The sequence below is a fragment of the Pan paniscus genome, chromosome 10 (assembly GCF_029289425.2).
Source record: "Pan paniscus chromosome 10, NHGRI_mPanPan1-v2.0_pri, whole genome shotgun sequence".
NCBI lineage: Eukaryota > Metazoa > Chordata > Mammalia > Primates > Hominidae > Pan > Pan paniscus.
Genome location: NC_073259.2, coordinates 86,214,804 through 86,233,332, shown reverse-complemented (window position 1 = coordinate 86,233,332; position 18,529 = coordinate 86,214,804). Strand labels below are relative to the sequence as shown.

At 33.5% G+C, this 18,529-nt stretch overlaps 1 protein-coding gene across 15 annotated transcripts in view; it reads right to left on the bottom strand.

Moving 5' to 3' along the window:
- The window catches only part of NAV3 (neuron navigator 3), an 892,922-nt gene that overhangs the window by 11,367 nt on the left and 863,026 nt on the right, over positions 1 to 18,529 (bottom strand). For all 15 annotated transcript variants that reach the window (XM_008958338.6, XM_063593553.1, XM_063593552.1 and 12 more), the window contains 8 exons: positions 15,959 to 16,056; positions 13,313 to 13,408; positions 12,879 to 13,047; positions 11,438 to 11,673; positions 4,253 to 4,407; positions 2,978 to 3,049; positions 2,121 to 2,317; positions 1,061 to 1,179 (listed from right to left, as the gene is read on the bottom strand). In XM_008958338.6, coding sequence (XP_008956586.1) covers positions 1,061 to 1,179; positions 2,121 to 2,317; positions 2,978 to 3,049; positions 4,253 to 4,407; positions 11,438 to 11,673; positions 12,879 to 13,047; positions 13,313 to 13,408; positions 15,959 to 16,056 — 1,142 coding nt within the window. The remainder of the gene's footprint in view (positions 1 to 1,060; positions 1,180 to 2,120; positions 2,318 to 2,977; positions 3,050 to 4,252; positions 4,408 to 11,437; positions 11,674 to 12,878; positions 13,048 to 13,312; positions 13,409 to 15,958; positions 16,057 to 18,529) is intronic.

Below are 18,529 nucleotides of genomic sequence, written 5' to 3'. Positions count from 1 at the left end.
ATAATTCTACAATTTCAAATCAAACTTAAGGAAATAGCAATACTTATGGAAAAATGACATGTATTTTGTTGGAGAAGTAGGGATTTTTTTTAGTGATACATTTTCATCTTTTAGTTAGGAAAAAATAGAAGGGCCTTGGTTGCAGGGCCTCAAGATAGAAGGCACATGAAAGGAAGAGCAAAGATGCTGTGAAACCAATCTGTCATAGATCAAAAGACCAACTGACTCTCTTAGAATTTAGAGTACTCCCTCCAAAATAGTAAAGGATCCTGCAAGTGACATTAAAGGGCTTCCAACAATGAAGTATACTAAAAACAGGAAACTTACAAGCAAAAGCTACTTGTCAAAAATTATGTGAAAAAAAGGAAAAAGCAATTCCAGCCTGAGCAACCTAGCGAGACCATGTCTCTAAAATAATAATAATAACAATAAAAATAACTGAGTGTGGTGGTGTGTGCCTATACTCCCACCTACTTGGAAAGCCTCATCACTGGAGCCCAAAAGTTCGAGGCTGCAGTGAGCCATGGTTGTACCACTGTGCACTAGCCTGAGTGACAGAGTGAGACCCTGTCTCAAAAAAAAAAAAAAAAAAAGAAGGAGAAGAAACAAAGAAAGAGAGAGAGAGAAAGAGAGAGAGTGGGGAGGGGTAGAGGGAGGGAGGGAGGGAGGAAGGAAGGAGAAAGAAAAGAAGAAAAAGATAAAGGAAATTATATGATAAGAATATAAATGGTCAAGGCTCATGTAAACATGGCTGTGTCATAAGATGTAGAACTGTGCAATTAACTAGCTGTCTAATAAAAACAACCTGTAAACATCCATGACAACCATTTGGACTTGTATAGTTGTTGAAATAACTGTGCCTTTTCTTTCTCTTACAAATTTGTTCTCAGAACAGGCAAAATATTACAAACTATTTGCTCTTGAAAACCTTATTGCTCTATTCATATAGTTCATGCCTTTAGTTTTCTGCGTAAATACCCAGATGTTTTTTTTTTGCTTTTAAAGTAATTTTTTTTGCTTTTTTTTTAAAAAAAATAGCAATGAAAATTGAGTACTATACCTGAAGACCCTCTCTCACTGCCTCCAGAATATAAGGTACTAAAGAATAGTTCCAGAGATCCATGAACCACACTCTAGAACCTTCTACATCCATGGGGCAAGGAAGGAATAGTCGGGGACCTGATAAGAAATAAATAACAAAATATTTGAAGAGTTATATTTAATAATCTAAACACATATCTAGACACCATTTTGGAATATAATATATTTCTTGCAAAATTCCTAGAAAATTGTATTATTGGCCAGCTTGATTATTATTAAAGCATGTTTACTGAAGACCCAATATCCTAGCCTCTTCTATCTTTTTACAATAAATATTAATCTATGGCACAATATACTAGAGTCAGGAGAAATGATAAAAATCATAATGCAGTTATCCTGTTTCATTTTACAAGCAACAAAGCTGTGCTGAAATGAATTGCCAAATATAAAACACGTCATTATTTGCAGAATTGGGACCTGGCATGAGTGTTCTGGTCCCAGTGTAGAATTCTTCTTCCTAATCTAAACTGTGTTGACAGTGAGTACATTTTTATGATGCATAACAATGTGAAAGAGACTTCTGTACATGCAATTAAAGAAGGAATAAAAATGTAAATATCTTTATGCAAACTAAAAGAGAAATAACTCAAAACAGTTTTGTCTTCATGAAAAACACAAAACACTTAAATTATCTACAAAGCATTTAAGTTATCTGTAACTAACATCTTTCCTCACAACTTTATTTGACATGAACTATTTAGCCAAATTTGTTTTTAGCATAAAAAGTATCCTAAATCGATACTATTCATTTCCAGTGGTTATCTGATTTTTAGATATTTGCCCATATTGAACTTATCTGATCTCGGTAATATTTTAGTAAAACATAACTGTCAAGACAAAATGGATTTAATTGGAGATACAAAGAAGAAGAACGCAAACTTTCAGAAGGGAAAAAAATAAATCTTTGGAAGCTTGAATAAGCATTAGCTTTGCTTGTTATTTTCTACCATCCAATCTGGCCGTCTTTACCAAGCACTGTTAGTTCCTGGAAAATGGCATATTATAATTTTGGAACTCACCAATGGTAACGTCAGAAGAACTGTGTGTTTCCAAAAAACTGTTGAGATGATGCCACGTCTTCGGAATCCAATCTATAATTTTGACTAGGTCATTATTGCGAATGTTCCTTTCAATTTCTAACTCTATGAGTTTTCTTCGAAGATATCTGCCTAAAAAGCCTTTCACTGGTTCTGTATGATTTGCACATAATACCCACCTACAAAAAGAAAAAAAATCAGACATTTTTATATAAATTAAATTGTACATTCACAGTGATTCTTTATCATTATTATTTATTTATTCATTATTACTTCCCAATAGAAAGTAATAATGTTCCCATTTCAATTGGTGGCCACCTTTTCATGATCAAAGGTGTTAGGAGGTCTACTAGGATGAGAGCTATAATGTAGCTAACTCTACTTTTTGAGCTAAAAAGAAGCTCATGTGCGTCAGAAGTGAGTGGGAGTCTAAATGCTGATCACTCTTCTGTAGGAGAATCACAAATCCTGAAATAGCAACTCTCTTCACATTTCTCACACTTAGAAGGAATATGCTCTACTTTAACCAGGGACATAGTGAACAGAAAAAACATCTACTTTACTTTTCTTTTTTCTTTCCTTTTTTTTTTTTTTTTTTTTTTGTTTAAAGAAACACATCTGATTACAGGTTGAAGATCACAAAACGTTCGCTTGAGAAAGAGTGTCAGAAGTGAGAATTATTTTCACACCACAGGTCATCTCTGGCAAGATTTGTCAAAGTACAAATGGAAAAACAAACTACAAAAACAAACAGAAAGAAACAATGCCAACCCTCTCCCCTGCCCCCCGCCAACACAAAACAAAAAAACAAAACAAGAAAACCTTCAACTTAACTTTACCTGAAATTGTGATGCAGCTCTAGATTTGGTGATGAAGAAACTCCCTGATTCATTGTTCCAATAATATATGGACTAGAAAAAAATAAATAGAAAATTTTAATTTATTGGAGGTAAAAGTGATTAATTCATTAAAATTATCTTGGAAAACTACTAGGATAGATATGGATTATTCCATTTCAATATTTGTCTTTTAAAGGGTAATTCTGTAACGGAAAATGACAAAGATCACTGGACTAGAAATTGATACTTGAGTTTCTAATTCCAGTTCTGGAATCAAGGCAAGGCATTTTCTCTCTCTGAGCCTGAGTTTATTTGTAATTTACAGTATTTGAGTAAAGAGTTTAGTTAGTATAATCATGGGGGTTTTGTCCCACTCTAACATCTTATAATGCTTATGATAAAATTTATTAACTTTTACTATTTTAATATTTCATAGTTATGTTAAAGATTATTAATATTGTGAGAAAATTTGTATTCTTTCACTCCTTATTTTATGCTGATCGTTTGTAACTTCCAAAAATCTCTAGCAGAGATAATTGGAATATTTGGCACTATTAAAACTATTTATTTTATGTTGATATTCTTATATGTCCTTTCTTTAGAGGCCATGCCACAATGAATCTTTAGTGGGTTTTAAGATTTTTTAATACCTTACTTTAACCTTTCCTTTTATTGTAAATAGTTAAAAATCATACTCATTAATAGAGGGAGCTATATCTGAATATATTAAGTTTATCTCTATAGAAAGGTTGAATTTAAACTTTAATATGAACTGAGAATGAAACCAGAACTCTAAAGGCTCCAGTTAGTTTTTAATTTTCCTGATTAAAACTATTCCAACGTTGTTGTTGGTTTCGCAAATGTTCATCATGTCTGCAGAAGCTAACATCATCAAGGAAGTAATGTTTCCATAAGAGTGCCTGGGATATGGTTGTTGAATGAATACATAGATATTCTAAGGAATGCATATGGAGTCTTTAAAACTGTGGTATAATATTAAAGAGGGTTTCTCAAATTAATGACAGCCATTGTAAGTCTAAAAATAATAACTACTGAGGTAGTTCACATGTTAATTAGCTGGAGTTAATCATTCTACAGTGTACATTTACTTCAAAACATCATGGTGTACACAATCAATATGTACAGTTTTATCTGTCAATTTAAAAAATAAAAATTAAATATTAAACAAATTTAAAAAATGCATACAGGCACAAGAAGGCAAATCTGATGATAATTATTTCATATTTCATTATTCAGAATATTTGATAAGCATACCATTTGTTGTATTTACAATTGAGAAAACCATTGAAGATATCACTCAGAGAGCCCACATGATGAAGATTATCAAGAATTATTACAACTGGGAGCTCCACTCCATTATTATCAGCACTGCACTGTTCAGCCAGGTTAGCTAGATATTGTTGCAATTCCTTTTAAAAAATGAAGAAAACAGATATGTCAATGATAAATTTATACTAATAGGAAGCAGTTAATATTTTAGGAATAGCACGCTTTGTCCTCTATTCCGTTTCTTTCATTAAAGTCATAGATTATTCAACTGATGTAAAATGTTTTCCTACAAATCAAAAACCATATATTGCTGACAGAATAATTTTTTTAAATGAAAGCAAGAAAAAGGAAAGCAATAGAAGATCCAGTACCAAACACCTGCAGCAAATATAAAAGTATAAACATGACAGCATATTTCTAAGTGGTTTTCTCCCTGAAAGAAAAGCCAAAATGAGTTCTGGATATGAACTCTTATGATAAACCACATATACTGAGATTTTATTCTGAGTTTTGGTATTCAATGATAAAAGTAAATTTTAGCAACCTTAATATTTCAAGTATGAACTAAATTCAAAATGGCATTTCTCAGGTTCCACTAATATTTTTAATGTGTTAATTCTAATTCAGGTAGATGGGGTATATCTAAAAGTACAGCCATAGGACCTTGATAAAAGTATGCTTATTATTTATTTATAATCTGCATGCAATTGCTGTAATTTTAAACAAAGACAAAATTTAGCATCTCTTGAGTTTATTGGTTCTTTTACAGGTATTATTCCTGTCTAATAGCTTTTAATCTAAATAGGATAACCAGTTTGCTGATTGACTGCTCTTACAGATGGGTAGGCCAGGAACATAATCAGGTTTCTTAAAATTATCCTAATCAGTAAGAACATTTCCATAATATTTGCATATTTACAATGACATTTTCAATTTGCAAATCGTGCTCAGGGTTATAAAACAATTCCATGATTTTGGTTTCTGGCAGCCAGGTAAATATGTGAATTGCTCACTCTAGATGCAACCTCTCTCTGTCTGTAACACCACTGCTGGAAATAAAAGTAGGAGATAAAACAACGGGCCAGGATTTTGAGGCATTTAGTAATTTTTATTTATGTTCAAATATAAAAACGTATTAAGGAAATAAAGTACTATTTGTTTTCTATTGAGCTAATCACATAAAATAAATCTTGCCTAAGTCAGAGAATGCAGAAAAATATGTTTAAAACTGTTGAATATTCTGGAGAATTCTATTTACTTCAAAAGAAAAAATAAAATTTATGTCACTAATTTAGCTACATTAAGTCATTCATTCGTTCATAAAATATGCACTGTCTATCTACTGCGTTCATAGCCTTAGACCAAGCCCTGGGTATACAAAAATAGTGAAGTCTGATTCCTGCTATCAATGGAGTTTAAGTAGGTTTAACATTTATTATGAACTGCATCAAGTACTTTTCCGGACATGAGGACTAAAAAGGGTAATCAGGCTGGTTTCCCCTGCAAGCTCTAAGAGTTGTCACATTAGGGACTGGAATTTAAATGTTACAAATGATTTCAATATAATATCATAAAGATATTATGAGATATGAGAAGTCAAGGGAAGAGATTTAGCCTAGCTGCTGGGTGTCAAGAATGGTTTTCTGGAGGAGGTAACACTGGAGCCTGAGTGGGGTGGTAGGCACACATGTAAATAATGATGAATTTACAAAATGCAAGGTAAAACATTCCATGAGAGAGGATAAAGGAGGCATGTGGCCTGTAGGAGGGAAAGAGATTAATTCCAACTGGCGCATCCTGCTGGCACCAGGGATTTAGAGATAAAACATAATTTCTGTCTTTCAGAAACTTAGAGTTGATAAGCAGAGAAGCTGGTCAGCAAGTGATACACAATACAGTGTGCTAAGTGAAATGCACAAAACATTATAGGGAGACATAAGAGAGGCATCTAATCCAGACTTAAGGTTCACAGAAAAACAGAGTACAGTGGTTAAAAGGGAAAAAAAAGCAAAAAATAATAATAATAATAATAAAAAGGATTGAAATCTAAAGAACAAAAAGTGAAACCTGAAAAGTATAAGTGTATGATGTGTTTTGGGAAATAAGTGTTCTGTTGTTATAGAAAAATATAGTACATGCTACTGGTGGTGGCAATAAAAAAGAAAAAAAGACTTTGAATCCATGCAGAAGAAGTTGCATTTTATTATATAAAGAAGTGTGGAACATTGATATGTTTGTTTGCTTCTTTGTTTTCAGTAGAGGAAAGCAATTTATTTATCCAAGGAAACAGAAATGTGAAAGATAGAAGAATTAATTAGAAAAGGAAATAGCATTTAAGAAGCTTATTACCTTCCTGGAATAGAAGGTCAGGCATATACATATATAACAATAATTCACAGTCAAAATAATACACTACTTCAAAAAAGTATAGATCAAAGATTTTGTTTATAGTATGTAAAGATTGATTGTAGCGTCTGGAAAAGGTATTGTGGTGGCAGTATGATTTGCTATTATTCCCTTATTTTTAAGATTGGGTAATACCTTGATGCTTAAACACAACAGAAGAGCTTTCCAAATAGAGAAGAATAACCAGTCAGAAACACGAAAATATGATATCCATGTAGGAAAAAAGCTAAGAATATGTGTTTTGTGAAAGGAAATGGTGGTAATGAAATTGTAAAGGAAACTGCAACCTTAAATGATTAGTAAGATCGCTGGACATCTCCTTTTGGCAGTGAAGAAACATTCTTCTGGTGACCTGAGTAAGTAGTCACAATGGTGATTTAACATGTGGTGAGCATATTGAAAGGAAGAAGCAAGACCAGCCAAGAGAATGTTGAAATTATTGAAGCCTAGAGATACTAAGGGACTGCACAAGGAACAATGTGATGTTTTTGATGTAGTACAGAAATCTATAAGAAAACATTGAAAAATTTGATCAGATTTTAATTATGAAAAGATATTCTATGTTCCATGAGGTGAATGAATATATCCCAAAAAAAGAGAGAAGGGAAATTTAAAGGAAATCGTGTATCAAGCAGTTAAAAAATAATTGTAGAAATCCAAGAAACAACAGAGGAGGATGTTAATCTGGGGTGGAGGGTGGTTTTGTTGGAAAGCAATGGAAGAGGATAAACTTATAATATGTGTTTGGGGCTGAAATTGTCAATTCTCAAAAGGTATATTTAGTAGGTGAATAGAAACATATGTGTAGGATGATAGAAAGCTTACAAATTTGGGAGAATGGACATGGCTGATAGTGTTTAATTGAAGTCAACCACACAAGTCAAGCCAAGTTGAAGCCACAAGAGTCATCCAAAGGAGAATAAAAGCGAGAGAGAACAGAATAGTTCATTATAAAGAAAAACAGTTTCATTTACTGGGAAGTGAAGGAAGAGCAGAGAGAAAAAAACTGAAAAGCAATTTACCAGGGAGCAGGAAACAAGGAGAAAATGATAACATGAATGTCAGAAAGAGAGAGAGAGAGTGGGGAGGCACAAAGGAATTGAGTTTTGTAATTAGCAGGTCACTGGGTCATTTTTGGACAATCAGAGCCTTTAGATTCTAATTATAATGTGGCTTTCTTTCATCTTGAGAGGGTAGTGGATCCCCTGGGAATCTGATGGTAGGTATAAAGCAATGGATGTAGAAACAGGCAAACATAAATATACTTTTTTCCTATAACTTAGGAGTTTTTCACAGATTCCCTTGAAATAACTTCATGATACCCACTCTAGCTTGATGAAAATGAAATCTTAGATTGAGGCACTGATGCACCGGCATTAAAAGTCTTTTTTCCAGATCTAGTCAGGTAGAAGGAAACAGGCATATCTACCAGATGGGAGTCGGCAATGAGATGAATCCCATATTCTGAAACTACAGGTGGAACACCACAGTTACATAAAAACGGTAGATCACTGCTTTCTCAGATGCTGACTCCAGACACACTAAAAAGGAATCTATCAGGTACAGTTTTCTGATCTTTTCCAGCCTAACATTCCAAATGGCTTCAGCTGACCACGTATTCTCTACTAAATCCACCTCTAGCCTTCTGGGCCTACTATATCGAATGTCACAAAGTGTAATTGTTTATGTGTACTGCTCTCAATCAAAATATTCCAGCTGGCAGCTTGAGGGAGGGCTTGAAGTGTGGGAAGAGGAACAGAATGTAAAGTGCAGAGGTACCGAAAACATGAAAAGATGTTTTTCATTTGATGATTTGTGGTTCGAGTTTCTTCTTTTTTTCTGAATCAGTAAGTGCTTTTTGGATTTGTCTCTTCAGTGCTATCTATGGCACAGCATAAAATGCGTCAGCATTTACACAGCTCCAGGTTTTCAGGAACAGGATTTATTATTTCATGCCTCATTAGCATTTTACTTCAGTAAATCTACGCTGTTGGTATCCCTAACACAATCTCAACTTGTCATCCCCTCTTTTTTTATATTTATCCTCACTTACCCTCACCCCCAACTCCCAGGAAAATAGTGGGTATTCTCTGTCAATTTGGCAAAAATTGTCCAAATTTTCTGGCAACGAGTTTGTATTCAGCATTACTGATAGCTTGTTCATATCTTCAAACCATAAGGAATAACATAAAAAATAAATATTTTTTAGTTATAATTTGTGTTTTCTTGGGAATGAATGCTATTGTGATTTGTTCAAGAGTTTCTTTCTGGGCTGGGCACAGTGGCTCATGCCTGTAATCCCAGCATTTTGGGAGGCCGAGGCAGGTGGATCACGAGGTCAGGGGATTGAGACCATCTTGCTAACACAGTGAAACCCCATCTCTACTAAAAATAAAAATTAAAAAAATTAGCTGGGTGTGGTGGTGGGCAACTGTAGTCTCAGCTACTCAGGAGGCTGAGGCAGAAGAATCGCTTGAACCCGGGAGGCAGAGGTTGCAGTGAGCCGAGATCGTGCCACTGTACTCCAGCTTGGGCAACAGAGCAAGACTCTGTCTCAAAAATAAATAAATAAATAAAAATAAAATAAAATAATAAAAAATAAAAAAATAAAAACAGTTTCTTCCTATGACTGTTTCCTAGCATCATTAGCTCTGCCAATGCTTGGCAATGCTTTTCCCCTGCCCATTATTTTGCAATGAAGTACTGAACTGGCCTAATAATGGCACAAATAGCCTGTCCTCTGAAAAAGCAAAAAATAAGAGTGTCGGAAATATTTCATAAAAAAGTTAATAGGACACTAACATGTTCTTAACAGAACATCTCTAAGCAATAAACTTTTTTTCCTAAGCTGAAATATATACATACATATATAGATAGATGGATAGATAGACAGATAGATATTTTTTAGGGAAAGCTATGTTTTAAAATTAATGGGAATTACCTATTTTGTTTTAGCATGTTAACTACATTCTAATGAAACTTCATCTATTTAATTCAAAACGATTTTAAGTGATCCTCAACTTTATCAAAATGTCATGGTCTCCTCCAATAAATCTATTTTGCTCTTATTTTCTAAACACTTTTTTATTCCATAAAAAAAGTACCTTGTAAAGAGTTTTGTCATACCAACATTGAGGAAAAAACAAACACTGAGGATGACTAAGAGGCCTTTCAAACCTTTCATATTTTTTGGCTGAAAATATTTAAAACTGTGCTAAAAGGCTTTTATATAAAGATATGAGGAGACAGAATTCACAGGAAGCATTAAACATGTCAGCTGAAGCAAACAGACAATTGTGCTCTTCCTACTTTTGCTCAGAGAAGAGTCAAATATTCTACCTCAGGTTCTATGTCTTTCTTTAGATGGTGGTTCAACCACATTTGAATAGGTCTGAGTTCCAAGGAAATATTCAGAATTCATGTATTGCATTTATTTAACTTTAAGAGATCCCATTGTGCTTTATGTACATCGTTGTTTTTGAAGGACACATATAAAACGGTTTTGAACAAAGATGTGTGTGTGTGTGGTTGTATGTGTATGTGCGCGTGCACTGTGCATATGTGTGTGTATGCTTGTGAGAGAAATCTTCACTGGGAGCCAAGGGCTATAATTAAAAATTGCAAGCAACTCTTATATCGTGCTTGCTACTTGCGCTGTTCTCTCTGTCTCTCTCACACACACACAGACACACACATGCATATACACACTCATTTATTTAGTCTTTAGAATAGCCCTACTATTTCCCTCATTTTACAGGTGAGAAAATTAATACTTTTTGTTCATTAAGCTATATGCCTGGCTTATTTCAAGAATCTAATGGGTTTGGGCTGCTCTTGGGAGTCACATTTATTTCCGAAAATTTGCAGACTTCAGGTTTCTGAGAAACTGGGACAGTTTAGATCACTGAACCAGGTTATCCTTGAAAGAGTAATATGACCTAGTATAATTGGGATTCCCTCAAGGTATTGCTTATAATAGTTGCATTTTCCTGACAGAAACTTTTAGGTTTCATTGATTCAGACTTTAATAAATAATTACAGGTAAAACTAGGTTAGTGTTAAAAATATGTTAGCCCTCAACTATTTCCTTTTTAGGATTTTTTGTTTTACTCAGAAAATAAGAAAGTACAGGCTACGCCGTATAGGCCCTCATGCCTTTTTAATATCTGAGTGTTCAGGCTGATTACTATGGCACATTAGACCGTAGATGGTGGTGAAATTGAATGTTGTTAACTTTCCTAAGGTTCCTAAACAAAAATTTTAGGGAGATGTGACATAAGCAAATTGCTGCTCCCAGAATATCTGCTTGGAATATTCTAATTATTGCCAAATCTCCATTCCTGCAAAACCCATGTTATTTCCTACTTATCTATTAAGATCCAACAAACTATTACCCCTTTATAAAGCTCTGATGCCTCCAAGAAAAGTTATTCTTCCTTGTTGCTTGTGCACGGACCTCTTTCTACTGTAACACTTTCTAGGTGGATGTCTAAGAGAAACCATGCCATAGGGGACCTGTCATATTATTCTGTGTATTCCCAATATCTTGGGGAGTACCTGATAACTGAATGTTACTGAAAATAGTAGTCTTGTTCAAATTCATGAAACAGAGTTTGGTCACTCACCAGGTTATAATTCTAGTAAAAAAAAAGATGGATATTCTTTTCCATGTACAACATGGAAGTCTCACAAAATCTTATAATTTGATTGCTTAAAACACTTATGGATAAATTGCAGCTGTTCTCTTAGAATTCTGTAACATACCTTACTTGACTTGTGGTCCACATTAAAAGTGGCAATTGCATCCTCTGTTTTTTTCCTTCCAGATTTGGTTATTACATATTCAGCAAGTTTGTTTGCCAAATAGGTCTTTCCAGTACCACTCGGTCCTGAGAGTATAATTCTGTGATGCTCCATCAACAAGTTAAAGTACCTTTGGGTAATTGGTTTAGGAATCAGCGTATCAAAAACAAAACTGTCCAAACTATTTTCTTCTACCCCTGAAAGAAGAAACAAAAAAAAGCATGATTTATTGTTCTACATAAGCTAGAATTTAAAATATCATGCTAAACAGCAACAGCATTGTTAGTCATAGGAATAGAGTCCTTGAAAAATCATTTCCTAGATATTTCTATCCCACAAATATGCGTTGCCATTTCAAGGAAGAAAATATATCAGTAATATGGCAGAGTGAACATCTAAACAAAAGCAAGCTGTTTCTTTTTCTTCAGGCTTCACTCCACTGTCTACTTCTTGTTTTTATTTATGTTTCCAGAGAGAAATGGAAGCATTATAAATGCTATCATAACATCTTTTATTGAAGATGATTATCTTTGTTAAGAATAAATGTGAAGATTATAAGAATAAATGTGAAGAATAAATGTGAAGATTATATACACACACACCCATATATATATATATGGGTGTGTGTGTGTTCTTTCTTTTTCTTTCTCTTCACCCCATCTCCTTATTCTCTTCTATCTCTCATTATGCATCCTAGTTGTACAACCACTCAAGCTTTTGAAGAATACAAATTGTTACGTTTGGCAAGGAATTAAGAAAGGAGCAACAGTATCTCATTTTACGAACTCAATTACCTTCATCATAAAATCAAATATTGACAAATTCCTCTATTAACTCACAGTTTATATAGATGTATCCTGATTCTTTAACATAAATAAACAAGGAATTATGAAGACAAAGATGCTTCAGATATTACATTAGCCTATAATTAATCACATCATCTAAAGCAAAGAAAATTCTCAGAACTTTCCATCCTTGATTCTTAACTTCTATTCCCTCTTCCTGGGGGGTATTTATTAGGCATACACATTTTAAAATCAAAGATATATCAATGAATATGTAACTTTGGAATACACACTAAATGTTTTGAATCCTCCTGTAATGAAAGATGATAATGAAGAAAATCCAGAAATTTGAAATTCCTAAATCACATTCCTTTTTGTGAGTCTTGAATCTTCAAATCCCAGAACCCAAAGAACTAAATTTCCTTATATTCTAGTGTTTTTAGTAGGATTGTAGAATTTAATAGTTTTGGTATGAAATGAGTCATATTGATTTTTAAAATACTACAGAGTTTTCAAATAGAAAAATGTTAAGGGAAACTGGCCAAAAAGGGGCGGGGGGCAAAATAAAATGTTGCTAAAAATTATATTTCTGCCTTGCTTTTCATTATCGTTTTTACCTTTGAGGTTCACAGTGATGATGTTATTATCTCCAACAAGGTATCCACAAGGCAGCAATTCAGGCACTTCTAGGTTATGGGATCTAATTAAGTCTCCTATACAGTAGCTAGCAATGCAGTCAGAGCTCAGACCAAGGCTAGTGGATGTATCAATTCGGAATACATATTCCTACAATGGTACACACAAAAAATAAAGTCAAAACAGAGGTTCAACTCATCTACAACAAATACATAACTCACAGGGATATAGAGCTAGTTGTCAAGAATATTAGAAATGGGTAATATAAGAACTGTTAATATCAAATAGCACAAACAGAAAGCTTTCCTTATTTGAGGAGAGGAAAAGAAGATGTGTCTCTGCTATTGAAGTTAAGGAAAACAATTAAAGAGAAACATATTTGAAAAGTACTATTAGGGTGTCTTGCACAACATACCTTAAAGAGACGTCTTATTACACCATCTAAGACGTCCCACTTGGTTTTTCCACTAACACCAATGGATCCTATCAAATATGCCTGAGATTTTTGGTCCTAAATAAGAACAAAATAAAGTAAGATAAAATCCAACCATGTATCTTTTTTATTACTACATTTTCTACTAAAATTAGTTAATGTAGTTGTTGTTAAGACTAAACTATTTGTTAAACCTGTGGCTTCTATAGTAACAGACACACATGGTGGATTATATAACATAAAACATATTTCAGCCAACTAACCAACCAAACAAATAAAGTAACAGCAATAGCAACAGCAACAAGAAAGAAAGAGATGAGATAAAGCAGCATGTCGAGGAAAACTGATCCATGACCTGTTCTGTAGAAGGCAAAGGTGAAGGAATCTGAAAGAATACTCTTGCATTATAATGCAGTGGATACTTTCTTAAAGAGAAGCAGCTTGGTAGGAGGGAAATGGTGGGAGAGACAGAACAGAACCATATTATATGAATTCTAGAACTTTATCTTACTATTTTGTGATCTTATCTTTGATAAGTCCAAAACTCAGTTTTTTAAATTAATTTTAATCTAGAATCCAATCTCGCTTTAAAATGTGTTATCTATGATAATATAAGGCATTTGCATACCTACAAAACAGGTTCCATTTTGAATTTATCAGAAATTCTCTATTTAAAAGACCTTGCCAGAGAAACCTACAGGATTCGTTTCATCAAACAAGTAATAATTTTATAATAAACATAATGGTTCCAAATCTATCTTTTTTGTAGGATGGGATTTTGAGAAATTTCTACATATATTAGAAAGGTAAATAATTCAAAATTTGTAGTCTAGCTAGAGCCTCTATTATGATGACCAGAAATGGTTAACAAAATAGTGATTATGATTCCAGTAGATATAATTAGATAGTTGACATATTATAATCCTGGTTCTAGTCACCAAGTATGTTATCATTAACGGGTGGTAGAATAATCACTGAGTCATGAGTTAGAAGATATGGATTCTATAACACATAATACCTACCACCTAATTAAGAAATGTGACCTTAGGTAAATCACTTAGCTGGCTCAGACCCTCAATCTCTTAATATGTAATATTTAGCACCAGAAGGATAAATGGTTATCAAAATTATTCAGGTATAATCTGAGTTAGAATCCAATACCTTTTGCAGAATAAGTTGAGAAATCCACAGCTGACAATTGTGATTTTTGTTACTATTGTTATGAAATGATATTTGTGTCTCCTCAAAATTCATACATCGAAGCCCTAACTTCCAAATTGATGGTATTAGGAGATGAGGTCTTTGGGAGGTAATTAGGATTAAATGAAATCATAATGGTGGGACTTTCATGATGGGATTACTGGGTAAAGTAGATAATTCAGGATTTGTGGTCTTTCTCTCTTCCTACCTACAGACACTGAGGTAAGACTGTGTGAAGACACAGCATGAATTCCACCACCTGCAATGCAAAAAGAGAGCCCTCACCAGGAACCAAATCAGCTAGCACCTTGATCTTAGACTGGCTAGCCTCCAGAACTGTGAGAAAATAAATTTCTGTTGTTTAGGCCACCTAGTCTGTTATTTTATTATGGAAGTCCAGGTAGAATAAGACAAGTACTTTCATGGAAGCTTTTTTAGAAAAAAATGTTCAAAGGCATTGTCTGTTAGAATTACTGTGAACAGGAAATCTTATTTTTCAGTGTGTTTATAACCCAGTTAAAATTACTGCTTATGCAATACCTTATAAAAAGCTGCTTTTAAATCAAAGTTAGTTTATGTTTCACTAAGAGTATTACTGTCTCTCACATAAAGACCCACTTGGGAAAAGTAGGTACACATCTGCAGCTCAAGCAGAAAGTTGATGGCATTGGAATCCTTGGAACATTGGCTTAAGGTAAGAATTCACAAGTGCTATCTTACTTTTCAAACTTAAGTACTTTATTTTAAAATTCTAAAGAATTTTTATTTGCTTGATGCAAAAAAATTGGATACTTAGAAATTTGTATTTTTGGCCACTCAACTAAAATTTTAACTTAAAATTTGTTTTTGTTGTTGTTTTAAGAAAGGGATAGAGTCAGAATGGCATTGCCAATTTGAAGGCAATATTTCATTGCAAAAAAATCAAAATACTTGTCTGGTCATCTAGGACCTTGCTTAAATAGACAAGTAACATCAATGGAATTTGTCCTACCAAGTTCAGTAGAACATGTGTCTTTCTGATTTCTAAAATATTCATTTAGTTTAGAGTCTTCCCTTTGTATAAAGACCATATTGACAGCTCTAGCGACTGCACATCATAAACATTACCTATAACAAATAAGTGAAACCAAAAGAATATGTCAGACAAGATGTTTGCCAAAGAAATAACTATTTTTTAAAGTTTTAGAAATGAGGGGCTGTTAATATTATTTTCAGTGAATGAATGTGAGGTACATGTAAGACACATTTCTACCTCTATGATGATGTCATCCTTTTATTGTCCCTTTCATGTTTGTATGACATGTTAAGCTAATGCCAATCCACAATTGTTGTAGGATATTTACCAGATCAAATATTCACACATAAAATACACTTGACTCATGGTAATTCTCATTGTTAGTAATAAAGAGTTTAAGATTAAAGAAGTACCTTTGCTCGACCATAGCCCTTGCTTATGGAGACTATAATTTTCACACTGCGGCCATCTTTATGTCCAGTTGCATCACCAGCATCATCTAGCAAAATATCTATCAAATTTTAAAAGAAAGACATACACAACAGTATAACATTAGCTCAGATTTGTTTACTGTCATTCTTTTCTCCCTCATAGTTTTATATCTTTCAATGGGATTTGCTTCCCATTCTAGCCTAACTGATTTGAAAAGCCTCAGCTTTCCAGAAGATGAATTACTGTGGTTGGGCTAAAGTTTCAATCTAAGAATTTATTTCTGCTTGCAAAGATCTTCACTCAAGTGTTGGGCCACTCACTGACTTTAGATGAGGAAATAAGAATTTTCTTTTTCTATTACACATAGGTCTGAGTAATACCTGAGTAATATTTAGTCACCATTATAACCATGACAAACTGACAGCCATCTGATTTTTCTATCCAATCTAAAATATCCAAGCTCAATATCCATGTAATTTATAAATGTAAAGGTGCTGAAATTGACTGTCAACTGAAATTATTTTCAAGCATTTGACACAGCCAGCTATATAACTACTCACCTTATCTTTATAATTATTAGGTACTGTTATTGAATTTCAACTGTGGCATTATACTGGAATTATGATGGCTCTCCGGAATCCTTTATGCTAATAGTTTCAAAACCAAAATAGTATTTCTAGTAATCAGCTAAGAGTTACAGAAGCATGATAAAATTAGCTACCTTTAAAATATCAGCCTTTAAATGGTGATTAAAGATTAACTTTCAAAATATACCAGATTAATTTCCAATTTGGAGAATTATTAAGGCAAACTATTCCAAATATATGTTTTCCTTTAATAATAATACTATCATAGAACCATGCTTAATATTAAGACAATGTTCTGGGGATAAATGAAACTCCATTACATTCTAAAGAGCACATGTTCCTGGTGAAAAGAGGACTCAACTGCTCTGACAATAAATTTATAGAAAAAAAGGTTATGACTATAGCATCATAGAAATCAACACTCTAATAAGATGGCCTCCAAAAATAGAATGGTTTCTATTATCTTAATAATTAAGCATATGTAATTTTGAAAGTAAGCAATAAAAATACTCTAAGATCATAACAATTAAAAACAACTTTCAGAGCTTGAGAACTTTTAGAACTTTTAGAGCTTTGCAATAAATTTTTAAATCATCAAAGATAATCTCCTGCACTGGAGTTTAATTATTTTTCCAAGTTAACATCTTAATAGTCTTTCACCTTTTCACCTACTCCACTCAAAAATAAAACTCTTCCTTAAGTGTCATTTTAATTATCTTGCTCCTTTTTAAGAAGTTTAGAGTGGTTTACCATTGGCTATTCACATCTAGACTTCTGGTAGTTCGTGATCAAATTACTTTAGTACTTGTCTTAATTACTCATAAATACTCAAAAATATTTGACCAATATTTATTAGGTATAAATGGTATCAGAAATTTTGCTGCATATTGGGAATGAATACCAAGATGAGAAAGAAAGTGAATTCCTTGTTTTTTTGGAGTATGTATTTCAGAATAGGTTAAGCACTCTGCTAATATAAACCAGACAATGAAACAGAAAGTAACTGAAGGGAGCCTGCTCTAGATAGATAGGTCATCCTGGAAGGCTTCCTTGAAGAAGTGGTATTTGGAGATAAGACCAGAAGGCTGAGGAATGCTAGATAAGTGAAGAACCAGGGAAAAAGATTCAGTCAACAAAAACAGTGCAAAACCCTGAGATGTGTGAGCTGGGTATGTTAAAGGAACACAGAGATGTTTAGGGTAGCAGGAATGTAGAGACAAGGGGAGGGTGAGGAGTAGTATGAAATGATGTGGATGGAAATAAGTATGGACCAAATCGCACATGGCCAAGTAGTCCATAGCAAAGGAGGTTGGCCTGATTGTTGATCCACATAAGCTGCTTAAATTTGCCTTGGAATATGTTATTCATTTCATGCCATATTTACTTCTAAAAACTACACTTACAATATGAAATTTCTCCTGACAACAGTAGGATAAATATTTACCAAAGATGAGTGAATAACTATTCTTTGCTTCTATTATGTGGCTATTTAAAGCAAAATTAACACAATAGTGAAAAGTCCAGGTCCTGGATTCATCCAAGCCAGGGTTTGATTATTAGTTCTGCTGCTTACTAGTTTCATGATCTTGAACAAATTGTTACAGTCACTTTCCTAAGTCTTGGCTTCCTCAGCTATAAAATGGGGCTTTAACAGCACCTTCCTGGTAGAGTTATTGAGAACATAAAAGATAATACTTTTAAAGCACTTCATCCTCAGTGTTTACTAAGTTTTGCTCTTCCAGCCATTATTTGTGTTTATTCTAACTCCTTCTGTTGACTGTGGGTGGCTCACATCATGACTCTGAATCTCCCCAGTTCAGAGAATATTGACAGGATGGTCACCTGATGAAACAACTCCAGGAAAAACAGCAAGATTAATGAGAGAGCCTTCTGTATTTTTGTTTGTTTGTTTTTGTTTTGTTTTGTTTTTTACTAGAAAATAAGTCATGGTCCTCTGTCTATATT